General features: G+C 36.7%; 1 protein-coding gene across 2 annotated transcripts in view; it reads left to right on the forward strand.

Moving 5' to 3' along the window:
- Positions 1 to 20,319, forward strand: part of PRIM2 (DNA primase subunit 2) — a 329,721-nt gene that overhangs the window by 141,774 nt on the left and 167,628 nt on the right. For both annotated transcript variants that reach the window (XM_077769099.1, XM_077769100.1), the window contains exon 8: positions 17,761 to 17,828. In XM_077769099.1, the coding sequence (XP_077625225.1) occupies positions 17,761 to 17,828 (68 nt within the window). The remainder of the gene's footprint in view (positions 1 to 17,760; positions 17,829 to 20,319) is intronic.

Raw genomic sequence — 20,319 nt, forward strand, 5'->3', positions numbered from 1 at the left:
TTTTACGGGGTATAGTTCAATTTGACCTCCTATTGCGGCACATATATTTTAGAAATGTGTTTTTGTAGCCATAGATGTAAAATGGATGATTTTCTGTTTCTAGTAATTGAATATGACGCAAGTGAATTTCAGTTGCTCTTCTTTGTACTCTTGGATTTTAATTATTTAAATTGCCTGTTATGACTGCTTGTATACCTGAAAGAAGTCATATTCATCTTTGGCTCAGATATCCTCTGTCCAGTAGAAATACAATGTAAACCACATATGTAATTTAAAATTTCTGGTATCCACATTAAAAAGGTTTTAAAAGGATGAAAGTAATTGCACTGTATTACATTTAACCAATATATACAAATTATTATCATGTCAATATATAATTAATATACAAACTTTTTAAAAGTTTATTTAATTTTTTGGGGAAAAGGGGGAGGAGAGAGAATCTCAAGCAGGCTCTGTGCTCAGTGTAGAACCTGGTGTTGAGCTCGATCTCACAACCCTGGTATCATGACCTGAACTAAAATCAAGAGTCGGATGCTTAACCAACTGACTCACCCAAGTGCCCCTTAGTGAGATACTGTTCATTCTCTTCTCCATAGTAGATTTGAAATTTGGTGTGTATTTTACAACATATCTCAATTTAACCACATTTCAACAACTCAGTACCACCTGTAGCTAGTAGCTACCATATTGCCAGTGCCTCACTAAAGCAAATGATGGTTCAGTGTTCTAATTGTTGGGTGGCTTAAGAGCTTTCTGTAAGACTTCATTTGTAGTAAGGGATCTTAGAACTGAATTCTCTTGGAGCAAGTGACACTTATGTCCATTAATTGTAGCTAGTTATAAAAAGGAGTACCAAGACTGCAGGACACTATTTGAATGCTGTAGTTTTCAGGGTAGAAATTATGTTAAAACACAGAAATCTGTAGAATGTTCTGAGTCTGACTGACTAGGTGTATAGTTTTACTTCTTAAGTCCAGATAATTCTGTCTGAGTATCTAACAGGCAGTTCAGACTTCAATGGGCAAAACTGAACCTCTGACCTTTCCTTCCACATTTGCTCCTGCTCATATTCGTGAATGGTATTTCTGTTCTTTACTGGCACAGGGACCAAAAATTCTGTCTTTGACTCCCAGCTACAACATTGATGAAAAGTTACAGTCTACTGTTGCAAATGTCCATTTGGCTTAAATCTTTTTCTATGAAGTGTTTATAATTTGAAAAAAAAAAAAAAAAGTCTGCCGAATACTTTTAGGTAATGTTAATGTCACTTAAAAAGAAAAACATCAGTGGAGATTTAGGACAAATATATGTGCTTTTCAGTAGTTGACTTTAAAATTTTGTCAGCTGTCTGCTATCTCACATGCCAACACTGTTGAAGGCTCTTGGTAGAACTGATTTTAGTTCATGCTGGCATTCATTTACATTTGATTAAAATGTAAAAGCTGATAGGGCAGTATATAAGTCAGACATACACAGCAGAACAGGAAAAACCATGCTTTGCATTTGGTATACTGTGCTTTTGTCCAGGGGATCTTGTGGCCATTTGTTTAAAGCATTTTATTAGAGAAAGTAAACTTAAGGAAGTGTAGGATGCAAATCTTTCTTTCAATTTTCTAACTGTTGATGATTCTCTAGTTGCAACAAAATGGATTTTTATGTCAAGATTAGCTGCTTCAAAATCAATCTGATTTGGGCCTTTTTGTGTATAGTAAGATCTTTTGGAAGTAGCATTGCCTAGGGGTTTTTGTTCCCTTTCTCTTTTCATAAGATATGTAATAAAGCAAGAGGATGTCAGATATAAAGGATGGCTATTGCTCAGACTTGTCCTCTGCTTGTCTGGTTATCCATCAAACACTATCAGCCCGATTGTACCAGAAAGTATGAAATAATGTCATTGGAAAGCAATCAGTCAAATGTATGTCAAGGTCTTTTAAGAGTCTCAACTAGCCATTCTGATATCACAGAATGTTTTACAAATATGATATACTGAAATGATTACTCTCAGAAAATGTATCTTAAAACAGGCTTTCTTTACCCCTTTCTTGATTTTATACCTTGATGCTTTGATTCAGGTGGGATAGGTTCACTTAATAGTATGTCATAGTGTCTAGAATCCATACTCCCTATATTGTAGGAAATATTAGCTAGGGTCCATTCCATCACTAAAATGGCAACTCATAGTTTGGGGCAGTCAGAACAGTAGGCAATTCTTATAGCCACATTATTAAAAAACAAAAAAGAATACTTTCTCTAGCTAAGCCAGAAGGTAAGGATTCTTTCAGTTTTGAGACCAGCATCTCTTCTTTGCCATAGAATCTAGTAATTATCTCCAACCTTAAAAATAATAGAAAAGGTCATAACCTGAAGGGAAATAAAGGATAAGAAAAATATCTGCTTTTCTTAGGCGAATAGAATTTTGCATGCAGTTTAAAATTACTAGGTGATTTATTAACAATGAAATGATTCTTATATATTAGTAAATTAAATTCAGGGCTTGGGTTTGTGTTCTTAAAGGGATTGTATGTTATTTGAAATGAGAAATGAGAAGACATCAGTGATTCAGGTTGTTACTCGTGATGATTCCTAATTTTGGGGGAAAAAAGGAAGAAAGAAAAGAATAGCATTTGGGGTACCCTGCTGTGTTTGTTGAAGTATTTCAAAATACATTTATTTCATATTCCTACTTACTTCCTCAATCATATTGATGAATTTTGTCTCTAAATTTATGATAAGTGAATACCCTTTTGAAAATGCATCTTATCTGATAGAATACTGAGATGAGAAGTCCAGTTGGCATTGTTTAAATATCCTTGCCACAGCAAAGACATTATGCTTTTCTATTTCCTTTTCATAATTAGAAGTTGTTGTTGATTTTTATGTCTTAGTAATGGAAATCATTTTTCCTATTCTGATTTTTTATTTAAAAAAATTTTTTTTAATGTTTTTTTATTTATTTCTGAGAGAGAGACAGCATGAACAGGGAAGGGTCAGAGAGAGAGGGAGACACAGAATCTGAAACAGGCTCCAGGCTCTGAGCTAGCTGTCAGCACAGAGCCCGATGCGGGGCTCGAACCCACGAACCATGAGATCATGACCTGAGCCGAAGGTGGACACTTAACCAACTGAGCCACCCAGTTGCCCCCCATTCTGATTTTTTAAAAAATATAATCAGAAGTTCTATAATTACAAGCGTCTAATTTTGTGTAATTGAAAGCTAATCAAATAGTTTAGGAAGCTCCTATCAGAAGGGCTTAAATATACAAATTCTTTATTAGCAGGTAGAAATTATATAATTTTATTTTTAAAATTTATTTATTTTGAGAGAGAGAAAGCATGAGTCAGGGAGGGAAAGAGAGAGAGGGAGAGAGGGAGGGAAGTGGGGGGGAGAAAGAGAGAGAGATTGTGAGAGAGAGAGTTTGAATGAGAGAGGGAGAGGGAGAGAATCCCAAGCAGGCCTCATGCTGTCAGCACAGAGCCTGATGCTGGGCTCAGACCCATGAACTGTGTGATCGTGACTTGAGCCGAAGTCAGACGCCTAACTGACTGAGCTACCTTTTAGAGGAAAACTGTAAGACTACTTAATGAATATAGAAAATAGCTTAAACTTCAACTGAATTGAATTGAGTCCAAAAATGGTGCAGTAACTCACTTCAGGTTAGAGAAAGAAACTATGAATGAGATGTGAAGGAGCACTGGGCTCTTTTTACACTTAACTAAAAACACTTTCTATATCTACAAAGTCAGAGTCTCTATCAAGGCAGAAATCAAGGTGTTCTAAGACAGCAGGAAAATTAAGTCCTAGAGGCAAGGAAAATTAGCTGAAGTACTAGGTAAATGAATAATTTTTTGCAGCATCTGTTAACATAAATGTTAGAGGTATGTTGTTAGCCATCTGTGGCTACCATGCTTGAACTATATACATTTGGATCAGTGGTTTGAAGTTCAGCTGTGGAAGGAAATGGAAGTCTTATGTATCCTTGTTGATCAGTTGTTTTTAACAACCTAAGATCCTCCATTTCTTCAAGTCCCTTCCCGAGGGCTGTGTTTTGTCACACAACTCATTGCTGTTACTGATACTTTAATAAAAATCCTATCCACGTCCTTTTCTATACTCACTATTAATCTGTCTCTGCTTCTGAGTGTTAGTAAAAGTCCACGTCAACAGAAAAAGAGTTCTTGTAGAAAAATAAATATATGTACTTAGACATGCTTATCTTTTGTGTGTCTTCACTTTGGTAATTAATATAATTGTGGACCCTTTGACATTAGTTTTAGATTATTTAATTAATTTAAGTATGTAAGTGTAGTGCGGAATAGATTGTTTAATTTAAAGCTCCCAGTATTAGAAGTGGTACATTGTTTAATATTTAGAATGGAGATAAGATTGCCAGTGTAATGTGTAGCTTATGTCTGCCATTTATACCAGGAATTAGACTCCGCAGGAAGTTAAAGAATTGTGGACTATTACTTAAAGAAGATAAATAACATGCAGTTTATTTATGTGCATTTAAATCATTTATTTAAATGATTTTTAGAGTCTTCACATGTAAAGATTTATGGCTGAACATATGTCAGTTCTGTCTCTTTGTAACTGTGGTAGTTATACAAAATGACACAGGATATGGCCAATGAAATTCAGCAAGGGCCAGAATCATCTCAGCCGACTTCCCTATCCCAAATGTAGCACTGGAGATTTCTTTCAGGGCAGCTGTAAGGAGTGCAGATGTGGTAGCATGTTTTCTAAAGCTTTAAGGTGACCAAATATTTAGGACTAGATATACTAGGGAATGTATATAGTATATATAGGACAGCAGTGGTACTGTTTTTTTCAGTGGTAAGATAAACATCTCTATAGCAAAACTAAGAAAGACCAGTTCTAGAATCAAATGCAAATTTTGGATAAATATGTAAAACAAATACATGAGGTTAAAAAAAAAAATGTGGTGCTTAGTGCACAAAGGTCACCTCTTTCCCTTTACTTGGGTGTTCCAGGTGTCTTTGACTGAACACTTTGTGAAGCCCTGGCATGCCTTGGGGATAATATCACTTTTAGGGCTATTGTGAGGGTAAGAGTCTATATAGAACTTCTAGTAAAATGCCCTGCATGTAGTAAAAACAAGAATGCTGGCTGTGTTTCTGCTGCCTTTATTCCTATTCTACAAGAGCAATCCTTTAAGAAGACAAACAGAAGTTTGACAATGCATTATCTCTTGGGTGCCAACATGAAAAACAAAATGTGTTGAATTCCACTTGCCAGATCTTTGTTTGGCTTTATGAGAAGTCTAATTGTGAAACTGCTTGCTATAGTAGCTTAAGAATTTTGAACCAAAATTATTGGAGTATTTTAGAAGTAAAATGATTTTATGGGTGTTTTACTTTATGGAAGAAAATCCAGTGATCCATGCACATTTATCACTGCATATCTCTTAATACCTTTTCCCCCCATGCTCAAGCAATTGTTTTACATTTCTAAATGATGTAGAGCATCAGTAAGGTGCTTAAGTTAGCCTCTGAATAACAAGCTTCTTTTCACACCATAGGTTTCATGATCAAAAATCAGCACTGGGATGTCTGCTTGTGTTATTCCCAGGTTTACTCTCTCAGTTCTTCATATCATCCAGACCCTTGAACTGGAAATATCTTGTTAACTCTGCACTGTTTAATATTCTTTGGCAATTAAACTACTTGGGCATGTTTAGAGCTCAAATGAAATCTATGCGTTTTGCTTGACAAGGTTGTTGGTTGGTTTTCGGAGCCTACATATTGAAAATCATGTTTGAGGCTAGCTGATAGGGAAATTTTTATGTACTGAAGCATTGTACTGATGAAACCAACTCTGTTGTGAAGATCAAGTGAGATAATGTGTGTACGAGCCAAGTGAAAACCAGAAAGTACTGTGGGCATCCAAGCACTGGGGCGTTAGGATTAGTGACGAACAGCGTCTCAGGCAGCCAAAGGGGAACATGAAACTGGGGAACAAACTTGGTTCCAGGATCAAGGGGGAATATAATGTGGGTTCTCACAGTTTGGGATTTGTAATTGAGATCCATTACTATTATAAGAAAATGAAGATCGAAAAGACACAGGATTTTCCACTGTTAACATCAATGAAGTTGAAAGAGCCGCTGCTTGTAAAAGTTAATTTTACTTGGCATCTGCCTTGGTCCCAGTAATAAAAGTGATAGTTCTGTTCAACAACCTGTTCTCTCTAGAGCTATATCTTTTGTTGCTGTAAGTCCTCCATTTAAATAAATTGTTGCCTTTTGATTTCAGAAAAAATTATTTCAACCTAGAGATTTTTATCTCTTAGAGCTTGGGCATAAGCATAATATATGCATCTTCAATTTAGAAAAGTGTCAGTATTCTAGATTTTGAGTTGGTATTCTTGGGTGAAGTAAGGTTCAGTGGGAGCCATCGCAAATCTTGTATGAAATGAGGAGACTCTATAAAGGCATTTTGAAAAGCATTCCCACTAGTTCTTAATTTTAAAACACACTGTTCAAACCCTGTGTCCACACAAAAACCTGCACATGGATGTTTACAGCAGCTGTATTCATAACGGCCAAAAGTTGGAAGTAGCCAAGACATCCTTCAGGTGGTGAGTAGATAAGTGAACTGTGGTACATCCAGATGATGGAATGCTAAGAAGTGAACTGTCAAACCACGAAAAGACATGGAGGAATCTTAAAAACATATTGTTAAGTGAAAGAAGCCAATCTGAAAAGGCTACATACTATATGATTCCAACTATGTGATATTGTGGGGGAGGAATATCACAATATTTCCTTTCCTTTTGGGTCCTTCTGATATGAGACAGATTAATGGGAAAATTCAAGTTAATAGCATATGTATGGGGAATTGACGAAGACATGGAAATTCCAAAGACAGTGTGGCGATGTATTGCACAGGAGATGGATATGGTCTGAGGACACATAGGGAAGAAAACCATTAGCAGGAAGGTGAGGAGATGTTTGCAAACCCAAGGTTGCACTGCTAGGTAGGTAAGTTTCTTAGGTAAAGAGGAATCTTTATTAATAGCTCTCTTTCTAGGATAAGCAGGCAGTTGAAGGGTAAGTAAAGAGCTTTTCCTGAATCAGCTGGGTTTTGATTATTTTGAACTCAACATAATGTTCATGTCCAGGTGGCTCATCTTGGGGTGGTCTGCCTAGTTTTGCCTTTGCTACAGTGTTCTAGGCAAAACTAGGGAGACAGCACAGTAGAAAGATGAGTGATTGCCAGCCATTAGGGAGGATAGGGGAGGGGAAAGGAAAGGATGAATAGGTGGAGCACGGAGGATTTTTAGGGCAGTGAAACTGTTCTGCATGATACTATAGTGGTAGATACATGCATTATATATTTGTCCAATCCATAGAATGTATAACACCAAAAGTGAACCCTAATGTAAACTGTGGACTTTGTGTGTGTCAGCGTAGATTCATCAGTTGTAGTAATTGTGCCACTTTCATGGGGGATGTGGTAATGGGGGAGGTTATACATATGAGTATATGGGAAATCTCTATACCTACCTTCCTCTCAGTTTTGCTGTGAACCTAAAATTGCTGTAAAAATAAAGTCTGTTAAAAGTAAAAAAATAAAAAACCAAACCAGAACGAAAAACACTAAATTTGGTGTTTTTGTCATTTGTAGATACATATAAATTCTCCTGCTCTAATATCACTGGAGGAGAGAGTACTATTCTGCCTCTTTGAGTAGAACAGGATTATATGAAAGGAAAGGTCTAACTCGTGCTGATTACCTATCTTGGAGTTCTTTTAAGGTACAACTTTGATATTAGTGAATATTGTCATTCCTCTTGAGTTTTGTAAGGAAGCTGAAATGAGTGGTAGAGGGTAAAACGCCAGAGAACAAAATTGAGCAATATTTTCCAAGTGAGCATTGTTTTCTTGCCATTTTTATGTGTTTTAATTTAGCCAGTGTTGGGTGAGTAGTTCAGAAAGAAGGGATTTATTATTTTAAAATGAAGCCACTCTCTTGTTCTTCATTTTCAACTGATTGAGTCACCTTTGTTTTTGAAATTTCAAAGAATCATTTACTGTATTTACCTATGTAATTTACCTCCTTGTGTATTCTTGTTCCTTCTTTTCATGCCCATCATTGGAAGAAGAAAATCATGAGTTTCTCCCCCCTTTCTACATGGCCCTTTAAAAATTTTGCTTCAAAATAACAATTCCCTGATAGCACAGTCTCCTTTAGTATGTTAAGAGCAGTAGCTTCACAATTAGAGGCAGAATGCTTTCCTTAGGGAACATTTTCTTTTACAAACTGTAATTCATTTATTCCAGGTGTTTAATGAAAGAGTTAAAGGAGCCGTTGCTTGTATTGTTTGTCTGCCTCTCTTTCTCTCTCTCCCTCTGTCCCTCTCCCTCTCTCTAATAAATCTGTAATATAATAAATCAGTGTTACAAACTTTTAAGTCTAATGGCAAAATTCCTTGTTTTTCTGATTACTCCCACTAGGGATAGCACACACCAGGCAGATATCTCTAAGCTCCCATTCCATATCCAGAGCAGATGCTGGCAGTCAGTCTTCTCTCCTGGATGTGGCTTAGAATAAACCCTCAGCACTGTGGTCTATAACCTTCTGGTGAATAACAATTGGACATCACTACTTTATGTATAATCCCTGGCCTTTTTTGTCAGTCTTTGGTTTTACTTGTGACTTACTTACTGATACCACCTAAATTTATATTTTTAGCACCGTATCCTCTCCTGGGCTCTAGATCCACATATTCAGTTGCTTCTTGGGTACTCAGAAGCACCTCAAATTCAGCATGCCAAAACACTTGATTTCCTTTCTTCTTCCCAACCTCCTCTTCCTATAGCTACTACGGTGCAATTAATAGAACAATCTACCTACCTAGATGTCTAAATCTATAATATGTTCTTCTGTTTTAGGCATAAAATTATTTGGAGTATACTTCCTTCATGTTTCTCATATTCATGTCTTCCTCATACTGCTAGAAAATCACTCAGCTTTCCCTTGCTTTCTTGAACTGTTTCAAACACAAATTTGTGCAGAATAAATGTATGCATGTACCTCCAGGTTCATAATTCTAAAAATTTTTCTTTCCATGCTGAGGTAGTTTGAGTGGAAAGTCTAAGAAGAAAATATTTGTATGTTTGCCTTACTCTTGAAAAGATAGGAGAGCCAAGTATGCTTTATATCTAGGGTTTCCATCCTTGAGTTTGATTAATTAGAGATTAATTAATTAATTAGAGATTAATCCTCTAATTGCTATTTGAATTTAAATTTTCTTGCAGCTTTATATCCTTTTGAGCTGGAAGTGTTTTAAGACTCCCTTTCCAATAGCTACCCGGAAGTGCATCCCATTTAGTTAACAATAGTATCTTGAAAATTGTTTAACACAGCACTTTCATTATGTAACAGTTTACATAAATGACAAAGGATATTTTTTTTTACATCTAAGTGAGCCTTATTTGAATAGAATCACTTGTACACTATTCCTGACTCATTTTCTGTAAATTTTTGAAGCAGATATAGTCTTGCCAGGTTATGTTTTTTTTAATGGGTGTTCACTGTAGAAGACTTTGAACTTTGATGTATGTTTTAAACTTTCAGTAATGTTGGAAAATATATTTTAGTAGAACTTTGATGTATGTTTTAAACTTTCAGTAATGTTGGAAAATATATTTTAGTAGACATTTTTGCTTTATTTGTAGCTATTATTTAATGGCCAAGACAAAAATCCCCACACCAAAAGACATAGATTAGAAGGAAGGAACTATGTTGTGATTGCTTTTTTTGGTAGTGACTTTTTATAGTATATGCATAATTTGAGTTTTGGACTGGTGTTTTGGGCTACTTGTTTCCTTTGAACCAGTGAGCTGTAGTTTCAACTGCATTGAATGGTAGAATGCTTCCCCTCCTTGTAAAAGGAGGACTTAAGATACGCCAGTCAGCTAGAAATGAAGAGAAATGTGTGTGTCCCCTCTAGCTGATAGGTCATATTTATTTATGAAAACTTTAGAAATGCAAGACCCAAAGGGCCAGTGTCTAGGGCAGACTTTTCTAAACTCATGCCTCCATTGGAAATGTTTGAGCAAGGTGAATCTTCACAGTAGTTTTTGAGTGCCTACTGTATGCTACACCATATACTATTTTCAGCAGTGGAGGAAAAGCGGTGGGCAAGACAGAAAAGAGAGAGTTTATATTCTTTTCGGGGAGAGAACAACGCAAGTAAAGAAAGTACTAAGATACTTTCAGATAGTAATGAATGTTGTGAGATGACTGAGTAACAGAATATCTGCAGGGAGGGTACTGCTTTACCACAGGTGATTAGGGAAGGCCTCTGGGCAGCTGTTACATTTGAGCCAAGTTGCAAATCATGTAAAGGAACCTTCAGGGCAAAATTTGGGAAAGAATCTTCAAGACTGTAAGTTTATGGGTTGATGAATCTTGAGGAACATTGTCTTGTTCTAAAAACTGAAGGAAGTAAGAGGAGATGGAATCACACTGGGATCGGGCAAGAGCCTCTGACTGCTTTGAAGACAAAGTGTGGTTTGCTTTGAATCATAAGAGTGTGCTCTACTGTCCGGGTGCTGATCTCAGGAGCTAGCACAGGTTCTACCTGTGTGCGGTGGCAGTGGCTTATGGTCTAAAGAACCTGGTTTCCTCAGAAGTATAGTGACAAAGTTGGATCACATGCCTGCAGACTTTCTATCTGCAGATACCTTTGTATCTATGTGGTATTTATTGGTATTAAAAGGAGGATTATTAGGAGTACCTAAATGTTTCTGTTGGTTAAACATCTGACTCTAGATTTTGGCTCAGGTCATGATCTCACAGTTTGGAGTATGGAACCCTTCTTTGGACTCTGTGAGGACAGCGCTGAGCCTGCTTTGGATTCTGTCTCTCTGTGTGCGCCCCCCCCCACCCCCCGCATGTATGCGTGCATGAACACGTGCTGTTACTCTGTCTCAAAATAAATAAGACATTTAAAATATTTTTAAAAAGGAGAATTCTTAGATGGCAAAATTCCTTATTTTTTTGGTACTTAAATGTAATGCAAAATGCTAGGTATATTCAGTGATACCGTTAAAATGAGATTTATTTAAAAAATCAGTAGCCTTGGGGCACCTGGGTGGCTCAGTCAGTGAAGCATCTCACTTTGGCTCAGGTCATGATTTCATGGTTCCTGGGTTCAGCCAGTGTCAGGGTCTGCAGTGGCTGTGTGGAGCTTGCTTGGGATTCTCTCCCTGTCCCTCCCCTGCTCTAGTACTCTCTCTCTCTCTCTCTTTCAAAATAAATAAATAAACGTTTAAAAAAAAAGTCTTTTATACTTGTCTAAAAACCATACAGGCCTTGCATTAGTGAATTCGTTTTGCTAGATATACTTTAAAAATTTTTTTTTAATGTTTGTTTATTTTTGAGAGAGCATGAATGGGGGAGGGGCAGAAAGAGAGAGGGAGACACAGAATCTGAAGCAGGCTCCAGGCTCTGAGCTGTCAGCACAGAGCCTGACATGGGGCTCAAACTCCTGAATCGTGAGATCATGACCTGAGCTGAAGTCGGACACTTAACCCACTGAGCCACCAGGCGCCCCTATAGATTATATTCTTAATAATGAAAGGACATTCTGACAGCTCACCCCTAACCTCTCAACAGTAATAAGAAGTAAAATATATGTTATGCCAACTTTTTTTATGGTTCCATGAAACAGCCCCAACTCATACAGCCCATTTAGTCATCACACATGTAAACTGTGATAGATCTTCTTTCTGTTTTTTTTCTTACGTGTCAAGGACGTTGCTGTATTTTTTTTAATTAAAAACAACAAACAAAACATGCAAACCAAAGTCTATTTAAACTAGACAATTGTTCATTTCATGTTACAGAGGAAAGTTTTTAATGTTGAAAATCTTATGATAGTGTATTGCTTTTTTCTAAGGCTGACAGTGTGATATAGGTTTGATTTAGATTTAGTTTTGTTGAAACCATGAATTTGAAAAACTTTAACCATGAGATGTAGATATGGATATACTTGCATGGAATTACACACTTGCAAGTTTTGGATTTGTGACACATTAGTGTTTATTAAATATCTGTTATGCTGGTTCTGGGGATGCAGAGCCCCTCATAGTCCAGGGAATGCAGTCATAGCAATTTGAGCTCAGAGAGAAATTTCAGAAGAAATGATGGAGCCAGCAGTCCCTAAAATAAGGTTTATATTCTGTCAGCAAAAGGTCAGCAGATGGCTTTAAAGAGCTTTGGAATAGCTTTATAACCTCATCTGCTTACCACAAAGAGATACATGCTCTTTTTAAAAATGCTAATTATTTTAAAAGTTGAAAGCACAACCTTTGGAAGATTCAAAAGCTTCCTTGAAACAATTTTACTCAGAGCACTGACCAGTGATAGAGGAATTATTCTTGTTAGTGATTAAGACTTGAGAATAAGTTGCACGGAATGGGAAGGGGTGAGGTGGGAATCAAATCGTTGAGTGTATGTGTTCCAGAAACTGGAGCTATGGCAGATTCCTACCTGATATGCCCCCATTGTGTCTTGTGCAATTGGCAGAAACTGTATACAGGCATAGCTTGTTTTATTGTGCTTTGCAGATACTGTGGTTGTTACGTTTTGTTTTGTTTTACAGATGGAAGTTTTGTGACAGCCTTGCATTGAGCCAGTCCATTGGAGCCATTTTTCTAATTAAATTAGCTCAGTTTGTGTCTCTAGGTTGTTTTTTGGTAATTCTCACAATATTTCAAATATTTTCACTATCACTATATTTGTTAAGATGATCTGTGATGGGTGATATATGATGTTACTATTGAAATTGTTCCGGGGCTCCACAAGTTGTGCCCATAGAAGATAACAAACTTAATTGATAAACATTTTCTGTGCTCTGATTGTTTGACCACCCATCTATTCCCCCGTGTCTCTCTCCCCTTGGGCCTCCCTATTCCCTGAGATGTAACAATATTGAAGTTAGGCCAATTAATAATTCTACAATGATCTCTAAGTGTTCAGATGAGACAAGTGTTCACTTGTCTTCACTTTAAAGAAATGATTAAGCTTTGTGAGAAGGCCATTTTAAAAACTGAGATGGGCCTAAACCTAGGCCTCTTGTACCAGTCAAGCTGTGAATACAAAGGAGAAGTTCTTGAAGGAAATTAAAAATGTTACTCCAGGGAACACATGAATGATAAGAAAGCAAAATAGCCTATTGCTGTATAGAGAAAGGTTTTATGATCTGGATAGAAGATCAAATCAGCCATAACATTCCCTTAAACCAAAGGTAATCCAGAGCAAGGCTCTAACTCTCTTCAATTTTATGAAGGCTGACAGAGGTGAGGAAGCTGCAGAAGAAAAGTTTGAAGCTCACAGAGGTTGTATCACGGGGTTTAAGGAACAGTGCTGCTTCTGTAGCATCAAAGTGCAAAATGAAACAACAGGGGCTGATGTAGAAGCTGCAGCAAGTACCCAGAAGATCTAGCCAAGCTGATTAATGAATGTGGCTACACTAAACAACAGATTTCCACTGTAGGTGAAACAGCCGTATGTTGGAAAAAGATGCCATCTAGGACTTTCATAGCTAGAGAGGAGAAGTCAGTATCAGGCTTCAAAGCTTCCAAGGACAAGCTGACTCTTTTGTTAGGGCTTAAAGCAGCTGGTGGCTTTTGTGTGAAGCAATGCTTTTTATCATTTTAAAATTCCTAGGGCCCTTTAGAATTATGCTACACCTACTTTCCCTGTGCTCTATAAATGGAACAACAAAGTCTGAGTGATAGCACATTTGTATACAACATGGTTTACTGAATATTTTAAGTCCAATGTTGAGACCTCTTGCTCAGAAAAAAAGATTGCTTTCAAAATATTGCTCCTCTTTGACAATGCTCACCCAAGAGCTCTGATGGAGATGTACAACAAGATTAATGTTTTCATGCCTGCTAATACAATATATGAGGAGTAACTTCAACATTCAAGTCTTATTAAGAAATGTATTTTGTTATGGGGTGCCTGGGTGGCTCAGTCAGTTAAGCGTCCGACTTCGGCTCAGGTCATGATCTCATGGTTCATGGGTTCGAGTCCTGCGTCATGCTCTGTGCTGACAGCCAGCTCAGAGCCTGGAGTCTGCTTCAGATTCTGTATCTCCCTCTTTCTCTGACCCTCCCCTGCTCTCTCTCTCTCTCTCTCTCTCTCTCTCTGTTTCTTCCTCTCTCTCTCTCTCTCTCTTTCTCTCTCTCTCTCGGAAATAAAACATTCAAAAAAAGAAATGTATTTTGTAATTTTGTAGCTGCCATACATAGTGATTCCTCTGCTGGGCCTGGGGAAGTAAGTTGAAAACCCGGACAAGATTCAACATCCTAGATACCATTAAGAACATTTGTGATTCATGGCAAGAGGTCAAAATATCAACATTAATAGGAATTTGGGAGGAGTTGATTCCAACCCTCATGGCGGACTTGAGGCGTTCAAGATTTCTGTGGAGGAAGCAGGTGCAGATGTGGTGGAAATAGCAGGAGAACTAGAAATAGAAGTGGAGCCTGAACATGTTCCTGAATTGCTGCAAGTTCGTGATCAAACTTGAACAAATGAGGAGCTCCTTCTTAGGAGCACAGAAAGTGGTTTCTTGAGATGGAATGTACTGGTAAAGATGCTGTGAAGATTGTTGAAATGACAACATAGGATTTAGAACATGACATAAATTTAGTTGTGGGAGCAGCGGCAGGGTTTGAGAGGATTGACTCTAATTTGGAAAGAACTTCTGTGGGTGTGAAGCTATCAGACAGCATCGTAGACTACAGAGAACTCATTCCTGAAAGGAAGAGTTAATGGATGTGGCAAACTTCTCTTCTATTTTATGAAATTGCCACAGTCACCTCATTCTTCAGCAAACACCACCCTGGATCAGGCAGCTACCATCCACATTAAGGCAAGACCCTCTACCAGCAAAAAGATGATGACTTGCTGAAAGCTCAGAGGATGGATAGTATTTTTTTTTTTTTAAGCAGTAAAGTACTTTTAAAGTTAAGTAAATTGTTTTAGACATAATGCCATGCATACTTAATAGGCTACAGTAAAGTGTAAACATAACTTTTATGTGCACAGGGAAACCAAACAATCTATTTGAGTCACTTTTTTGGGGCAATATTTGCTATATTAGGTTGGTCTGGAACTGACCTGCAGTGTCTCTGAAGTGTGCTTGTAGTCAGTCACACTCATCCTATGCCAGTGTTTCAGCAGTGTGGCTCAATAGGATATTTTAGAAAAATGTCTAATGAAAAAGCAGGTATAATAACTTTAGCCTGAGAACCTAAGGGAATTATTAAATGATTTATTTTTTTTTAAATTTTATTTTTTTTAATGTTTTTTATTTATTTCTAGGAGAGAGAGAGACAGCGTGAGCAGGGGAGGGTCAGAGAGAGAGGGAGTCACAGACTGAAACAGGCTCCAGGCTCTGAGCTGGCAGTCAGCACAGAGCCCGACGCGGGGCCCGAACCCGCAAACCGCGAGATCATGACCTAAGCGAAAGTCGGACGCTTAACCGACTAAGCCGCCCAGGCGCCCCTTAAATGATTTAAATTAGAGGAATGGTTAACTTTCATTTTGAAAATTTCACTCTGGCCTTGGTGGGGAGAATAAATTAGGGAAGAGGCAAAAGTGGAAACAAACAACAGTGAGTGGAGACGTATTAATATAATAGTTTAGGAAAAAGGAAATGAAGGCTAAGATTAAATAGGAATGAGTTGAGCAATATTCTCTGTATGGAATGAACACATTTTGAAATCAATTGCAGTTACTGGAGTGTTTTTGTTTGTTTGCTTTCATTTAGAAAAGACAGTTTGATTAGAAAGCATGCTATATAGATTGACAGAAGTAACTGAAAAAGACTAGTCTGCCTTCCCCATCTGTTTTCAGAAAATTCGCTTCTGAAATATCTAGATAAACTTTATTTTTAGAACATAACTCTGGTTCTGAGCCATGAAATCTCTTATACGACATTAAGGGATTTGACATTAGCAGATATTGGGTGATAAAGTGTTTTGTTTTTAAAATCTTGGCTCTTCTTAGGTTTATTTATTTTGAGAGAGAACAAGCACACGCTCGTGGGGGAAGAACAGAGCAGGAGCTCTAAGCCACCCAGGAGCTCCTATTAGATGTTTTAAAGTGATTTTATTTTACATACTGAAAATTAGGTTTTGAGTTAAATGTCTTTTGTTTTTAGAACATTTTAATTAATGTATGAAATAATTAGAAAGGATACCCTATATAAAACCAAAGGCTATCTTTCAGTTTGTTGTTTGTCTTAAGGAAAGTTCTGTTTTATGAATTGTCAAATAATTCATTGGTAGATTTCAAGACCTATATTGACATAATTTAATCTAGAAGAAATCTTTTATTTTTGTTTTGGTGTTTTATTAAGGTTACTTCAAGCTCTCTGATTGCTTTGGATGAATGTTTTTACTTTGGGGGGGTTATATTCTTATAAGAGGGCTTTCTTTTAGGAACAAAAAAAATGAGAGGTAAATAGAGATATAATTAATATGGCAATAAAGTATAGCAGAGGCTTACAGTTTTCATGATACACTGTAAACCTGAGGTACAAGGTTTAAGAATAAGGCTTTGAATCTTATATTTTCTTATATTAAGATTATATGATCTAATCGTTTTTAAAAAATTAATGTATTTATTTATTTATTTATGAGAGAGAGAGCGCGTGCGTGTGAGCAGGGGAGGGTCAGAGAGAGGGGGAGACGCAGAATCTGAAACAGGCTCCAGTCTCTGAGCTGGCTGTCAGCACAGAGCCTAATGCGGGGCTCGAACCCATGGACCACGAGATCATGACCTGAGCCAAAGTCAGACAACTGACTTAACCAACTGAGCCATTAGGCGCTCCTGTATGATCTAATCTTATATTAGGTCAGTTTGGCATCATTGGTCAATATTGAGTACTTTTGAGTTGCTTTTGTATGTTTAAAAGATATTCTTGATTTCTTTTTTTTTTTTTTTTTTTTAAATGTTTTATTTATTTCTAGGAGAGAGAGAGAGAGACAGCGTGAGCAGGGGAGGGTCAGAGAGAGAGGGAGTCACAGACTGAAACAGGCTCCAGGCTCTGAGCTGGCAGTCAGCACAGACCCCGACGCGGGGCTCGAACCCACGAACCGCGAGATCATGACCTAAGCGAAAGTCGGACGCTTAACCGACTAAGCCACCCAGGCGCCCCAAATATTCTTGATTTCTTATAGTATATGGTTGTCTGAATCAAGGAATACATGGTAGTGAGAGAGAGAGAGGAGAGAGAGAGAGAGAGAGAGAGAGAGAGCGTGTGTGTGTGTGTGTATAACCAATTCTGCATGTAAGCAATTTCACAGTGGCTTAGCTTAAATGAAAGTCCCTCTCCCCAGTTTCATCATCATCTCAGGATTCAGTGCTACAAGGTTGGTTACTATAAACTTAGAAGTTTTTCCATTTTTATTTACAAAGATAATATTTTTATGACTAGAGGTTTTCTCATGAACTCATAAAAAGATATTCTTAAGATATTCTTCACTTATTCTTTGCTTCTAAACTTGGTGACCTACCCTGCAAAAATTTAGAGCCATGTAGTTAGCTTTACTCACATAATGTGTCAGCTTTCTGTGCAATTCTTTAATTTAAAAAAGAAAAAAACCATGCTTACGTTTTAAGTACCCCCTCCCCGTTTTGCATTTAGTGTTCAGATGTGTTCCATAATTGATCTATGCCATTTTTACTAACCCTGTTCTCTGCTTTCAGTTAACAGCAAGGTCCTTGCCCGCTGTGCAGTCAGATGAGAGACTTCAGCCTCTGCTGAACCACCTCAGGTAATATGGCACACCCTTGTTAGGCTTATGATTGCAAGTACGTCACAGTGGGTAAAGTATAGTAAAGTGATTAAAAACCCCTTCAGTTACTAAAAACCAAATTTTTTTTCCCTTGCTTTAACTCTGTCATGTAAGTTGAAGTTCTTAATATAATACGCTTGCTACCCTTAACTTCAGGGTACTGTTGGAAGCCTTTTAATTCAGTGAAAGTAGGTAGAACTCGTTGATAAGTTGAAGTTAAAATGAGCAGACGTGACTAATTACAGAAAGTTCTCAAAGGAACAAGCTATTTAAATGCAAGGTGAAAGAATACTTCTGGGGCCCCCACATGTTATTGGGGATAGATGAAATAGGTGAGATTTGTTTTCTAAATACAAGAATAATATATTCTCATTATTTAAGAAAATTAGAAAGTACAGGAAATGTAAAGGAAAAACCCATCATTACCACTCGAAGTAATACTTCTTCTATGCTGCTTTGAAACCTCTTGTAGAAATTATACTTCTATAAAATTTGCTGAGTTTTTTCATTTTAAAATAAATGTAAGACATTTTCCCTATTATTAGCATCTCTTCAGAAACATTTTTAGTGACTGCGTGGTATCTTTTTGTATGACTGTACTGTAGTTTATTCATCCTTTTGGAGGCATTTAGATCATTTCCAATTCTTTTCACTAGTGTAAAAAATGCCATATGTTAATCTTTATCTGTATTTTTTTTTATCATTTTCTTACCATAGGTTCTCAGAAGTGCAATTCCTTTGTCAAAGCATATGAACCATTTTAAAGACTAATTATATGTATTTGTCAAAAACCTTATTCTACTTATATTTTTATATTATACAAGATTGCCCATGTTACTGTACCCTGAATAGGAGAGGACAGCTAAAACCATTGCTAATGATAGTTAATCATAGAGGATACATTGTGACCAAATACATTCATTGATTCTTATTAAGAATGACCTTAAAACATTTTAATATCCATTTTCATTTTGGAGTGAGATTAACTATTTGTATATTTGTTCATATATTGATAGAATCTCCTGATTTTATTTGATCTTAACATATTTTAGATGTAAAGGATAGTAATTCTAAGGTGTATTTATTTGTTAATACATTTTTTTCCTGAAAGTTTTTGAATATGGTGCATTATCCATCGTACCTACATTTTCAAGTTTTATGTAGGCAAACATTTTATAGTTTCTTTTTATTGTTTTTTTGAGTGTGTCCAAGAGACCTAAATATAGAGGGACAAAATTTTTATTAAATGGCTATATGTCACTGTGCTGTTTTAGATTGTGTGCAGTTCCCATGTTGACAGCCCGTTCTTCCCTTCCAATGGATAGAAACAAAACATGTCATGAATTACAAAGTAAGTTTGAGGGTCAGTTTCCTGTTGCTTGCACTGGTTACCAAAATTGCCAGTTCTCTTTAATTAACCTGTTTTGAGAAAGTTTGGTTCTTGAATTTAATGCCAATAATCAACTGTGGCTCAGTCCACTTCTCTTCTAAACAATCTGTTTGTGACTTCCCTTCCTCTCTGTCTCCTTTCCTGAGTCCATTCAACAACCCTCAATCACCTGATTTATTCCATCTTGATCTCTGTGTGTCTCTTCACAGCCTACTTCTCTTTCAAGATTTTACTCCTATTCCCTTTCTGCTGCTGCTTATAGGCAAAAGGCAGAAAGTTCAAATTGGAAGTAAAGCTTAAGAAGTAAAAGAAAAATAGGAAATTCTTTCAGTAAATCCGAGTAGTACTTACTGGTGAATTAAATGCTTTTCATATTTGACATATTTGTGTTATGTATATAAATATGTATATTAATGTCTTTGGGATTTACCTTTGTACAGAGCTCAGTTAGACAGAATTCATTGAAAATGAAAGGAGACTAGGGTCCTGCCATTGTATCAGACAGCACAAAGTATGGCTTTACAAGATTTCTTTCTCAACTTTTATGTGTTTTGAATCTCAGTTGCTTTCTTGTCAGTGTTGGAATATTGATATGGTATCCATTAATCACACAGCATTTTGAAAAATATGTTTCAAGAAGTCTAATTGTTGTATTAAAAATATATTTGTATAATTAGTTAGAATTACATTGCTTTCTGCCAAAGACCAGGGCAAGAGTAGATAAAATGTCATCGTAAAAGTAGATGAGAAATGTCAAAACTAAACAGTAGATTTCTGAGCTAGAGAATCAGTAACAATTTGAAAATGATACTGATCTAAGTAAGCATTTGCTAATTGTGTCTTTGAATTTTAACATGTAAAGTAGATTTGGCTTTATTATTTTAAGGAGTCAGATCAAATAGAAAGATTAATAGCACCCAGAGCACTTTTAATCTGGGCCCCACTTCATATTTTGACTTATCTTACCCTAGGATGGATGTTATTCAAAGTGGGCAACTCAGTAGATAGGATGTAAATAAACTTTGAGCGCATACTTGAAGTATATGTGGTTAAAAAAGTAGTTATAGAAAATTGACTCTA

Source organism: Crocuta crocuta, unplaced genomic scaffold, assembly GCF_008692635.1.
Source record: "Crocuta crocuta isolate KB4526 unplaced genomic scaffold, BGI_CrCroc_1.0 scaffold205, whole genome shotgun sequence".
Classification (NCBI taxonomy): Eukaryota; Metazoa; Chordata; class Mammalia; order Carnivora; family Hyaenidae; genus Crocuta; species Crocuta crocuta.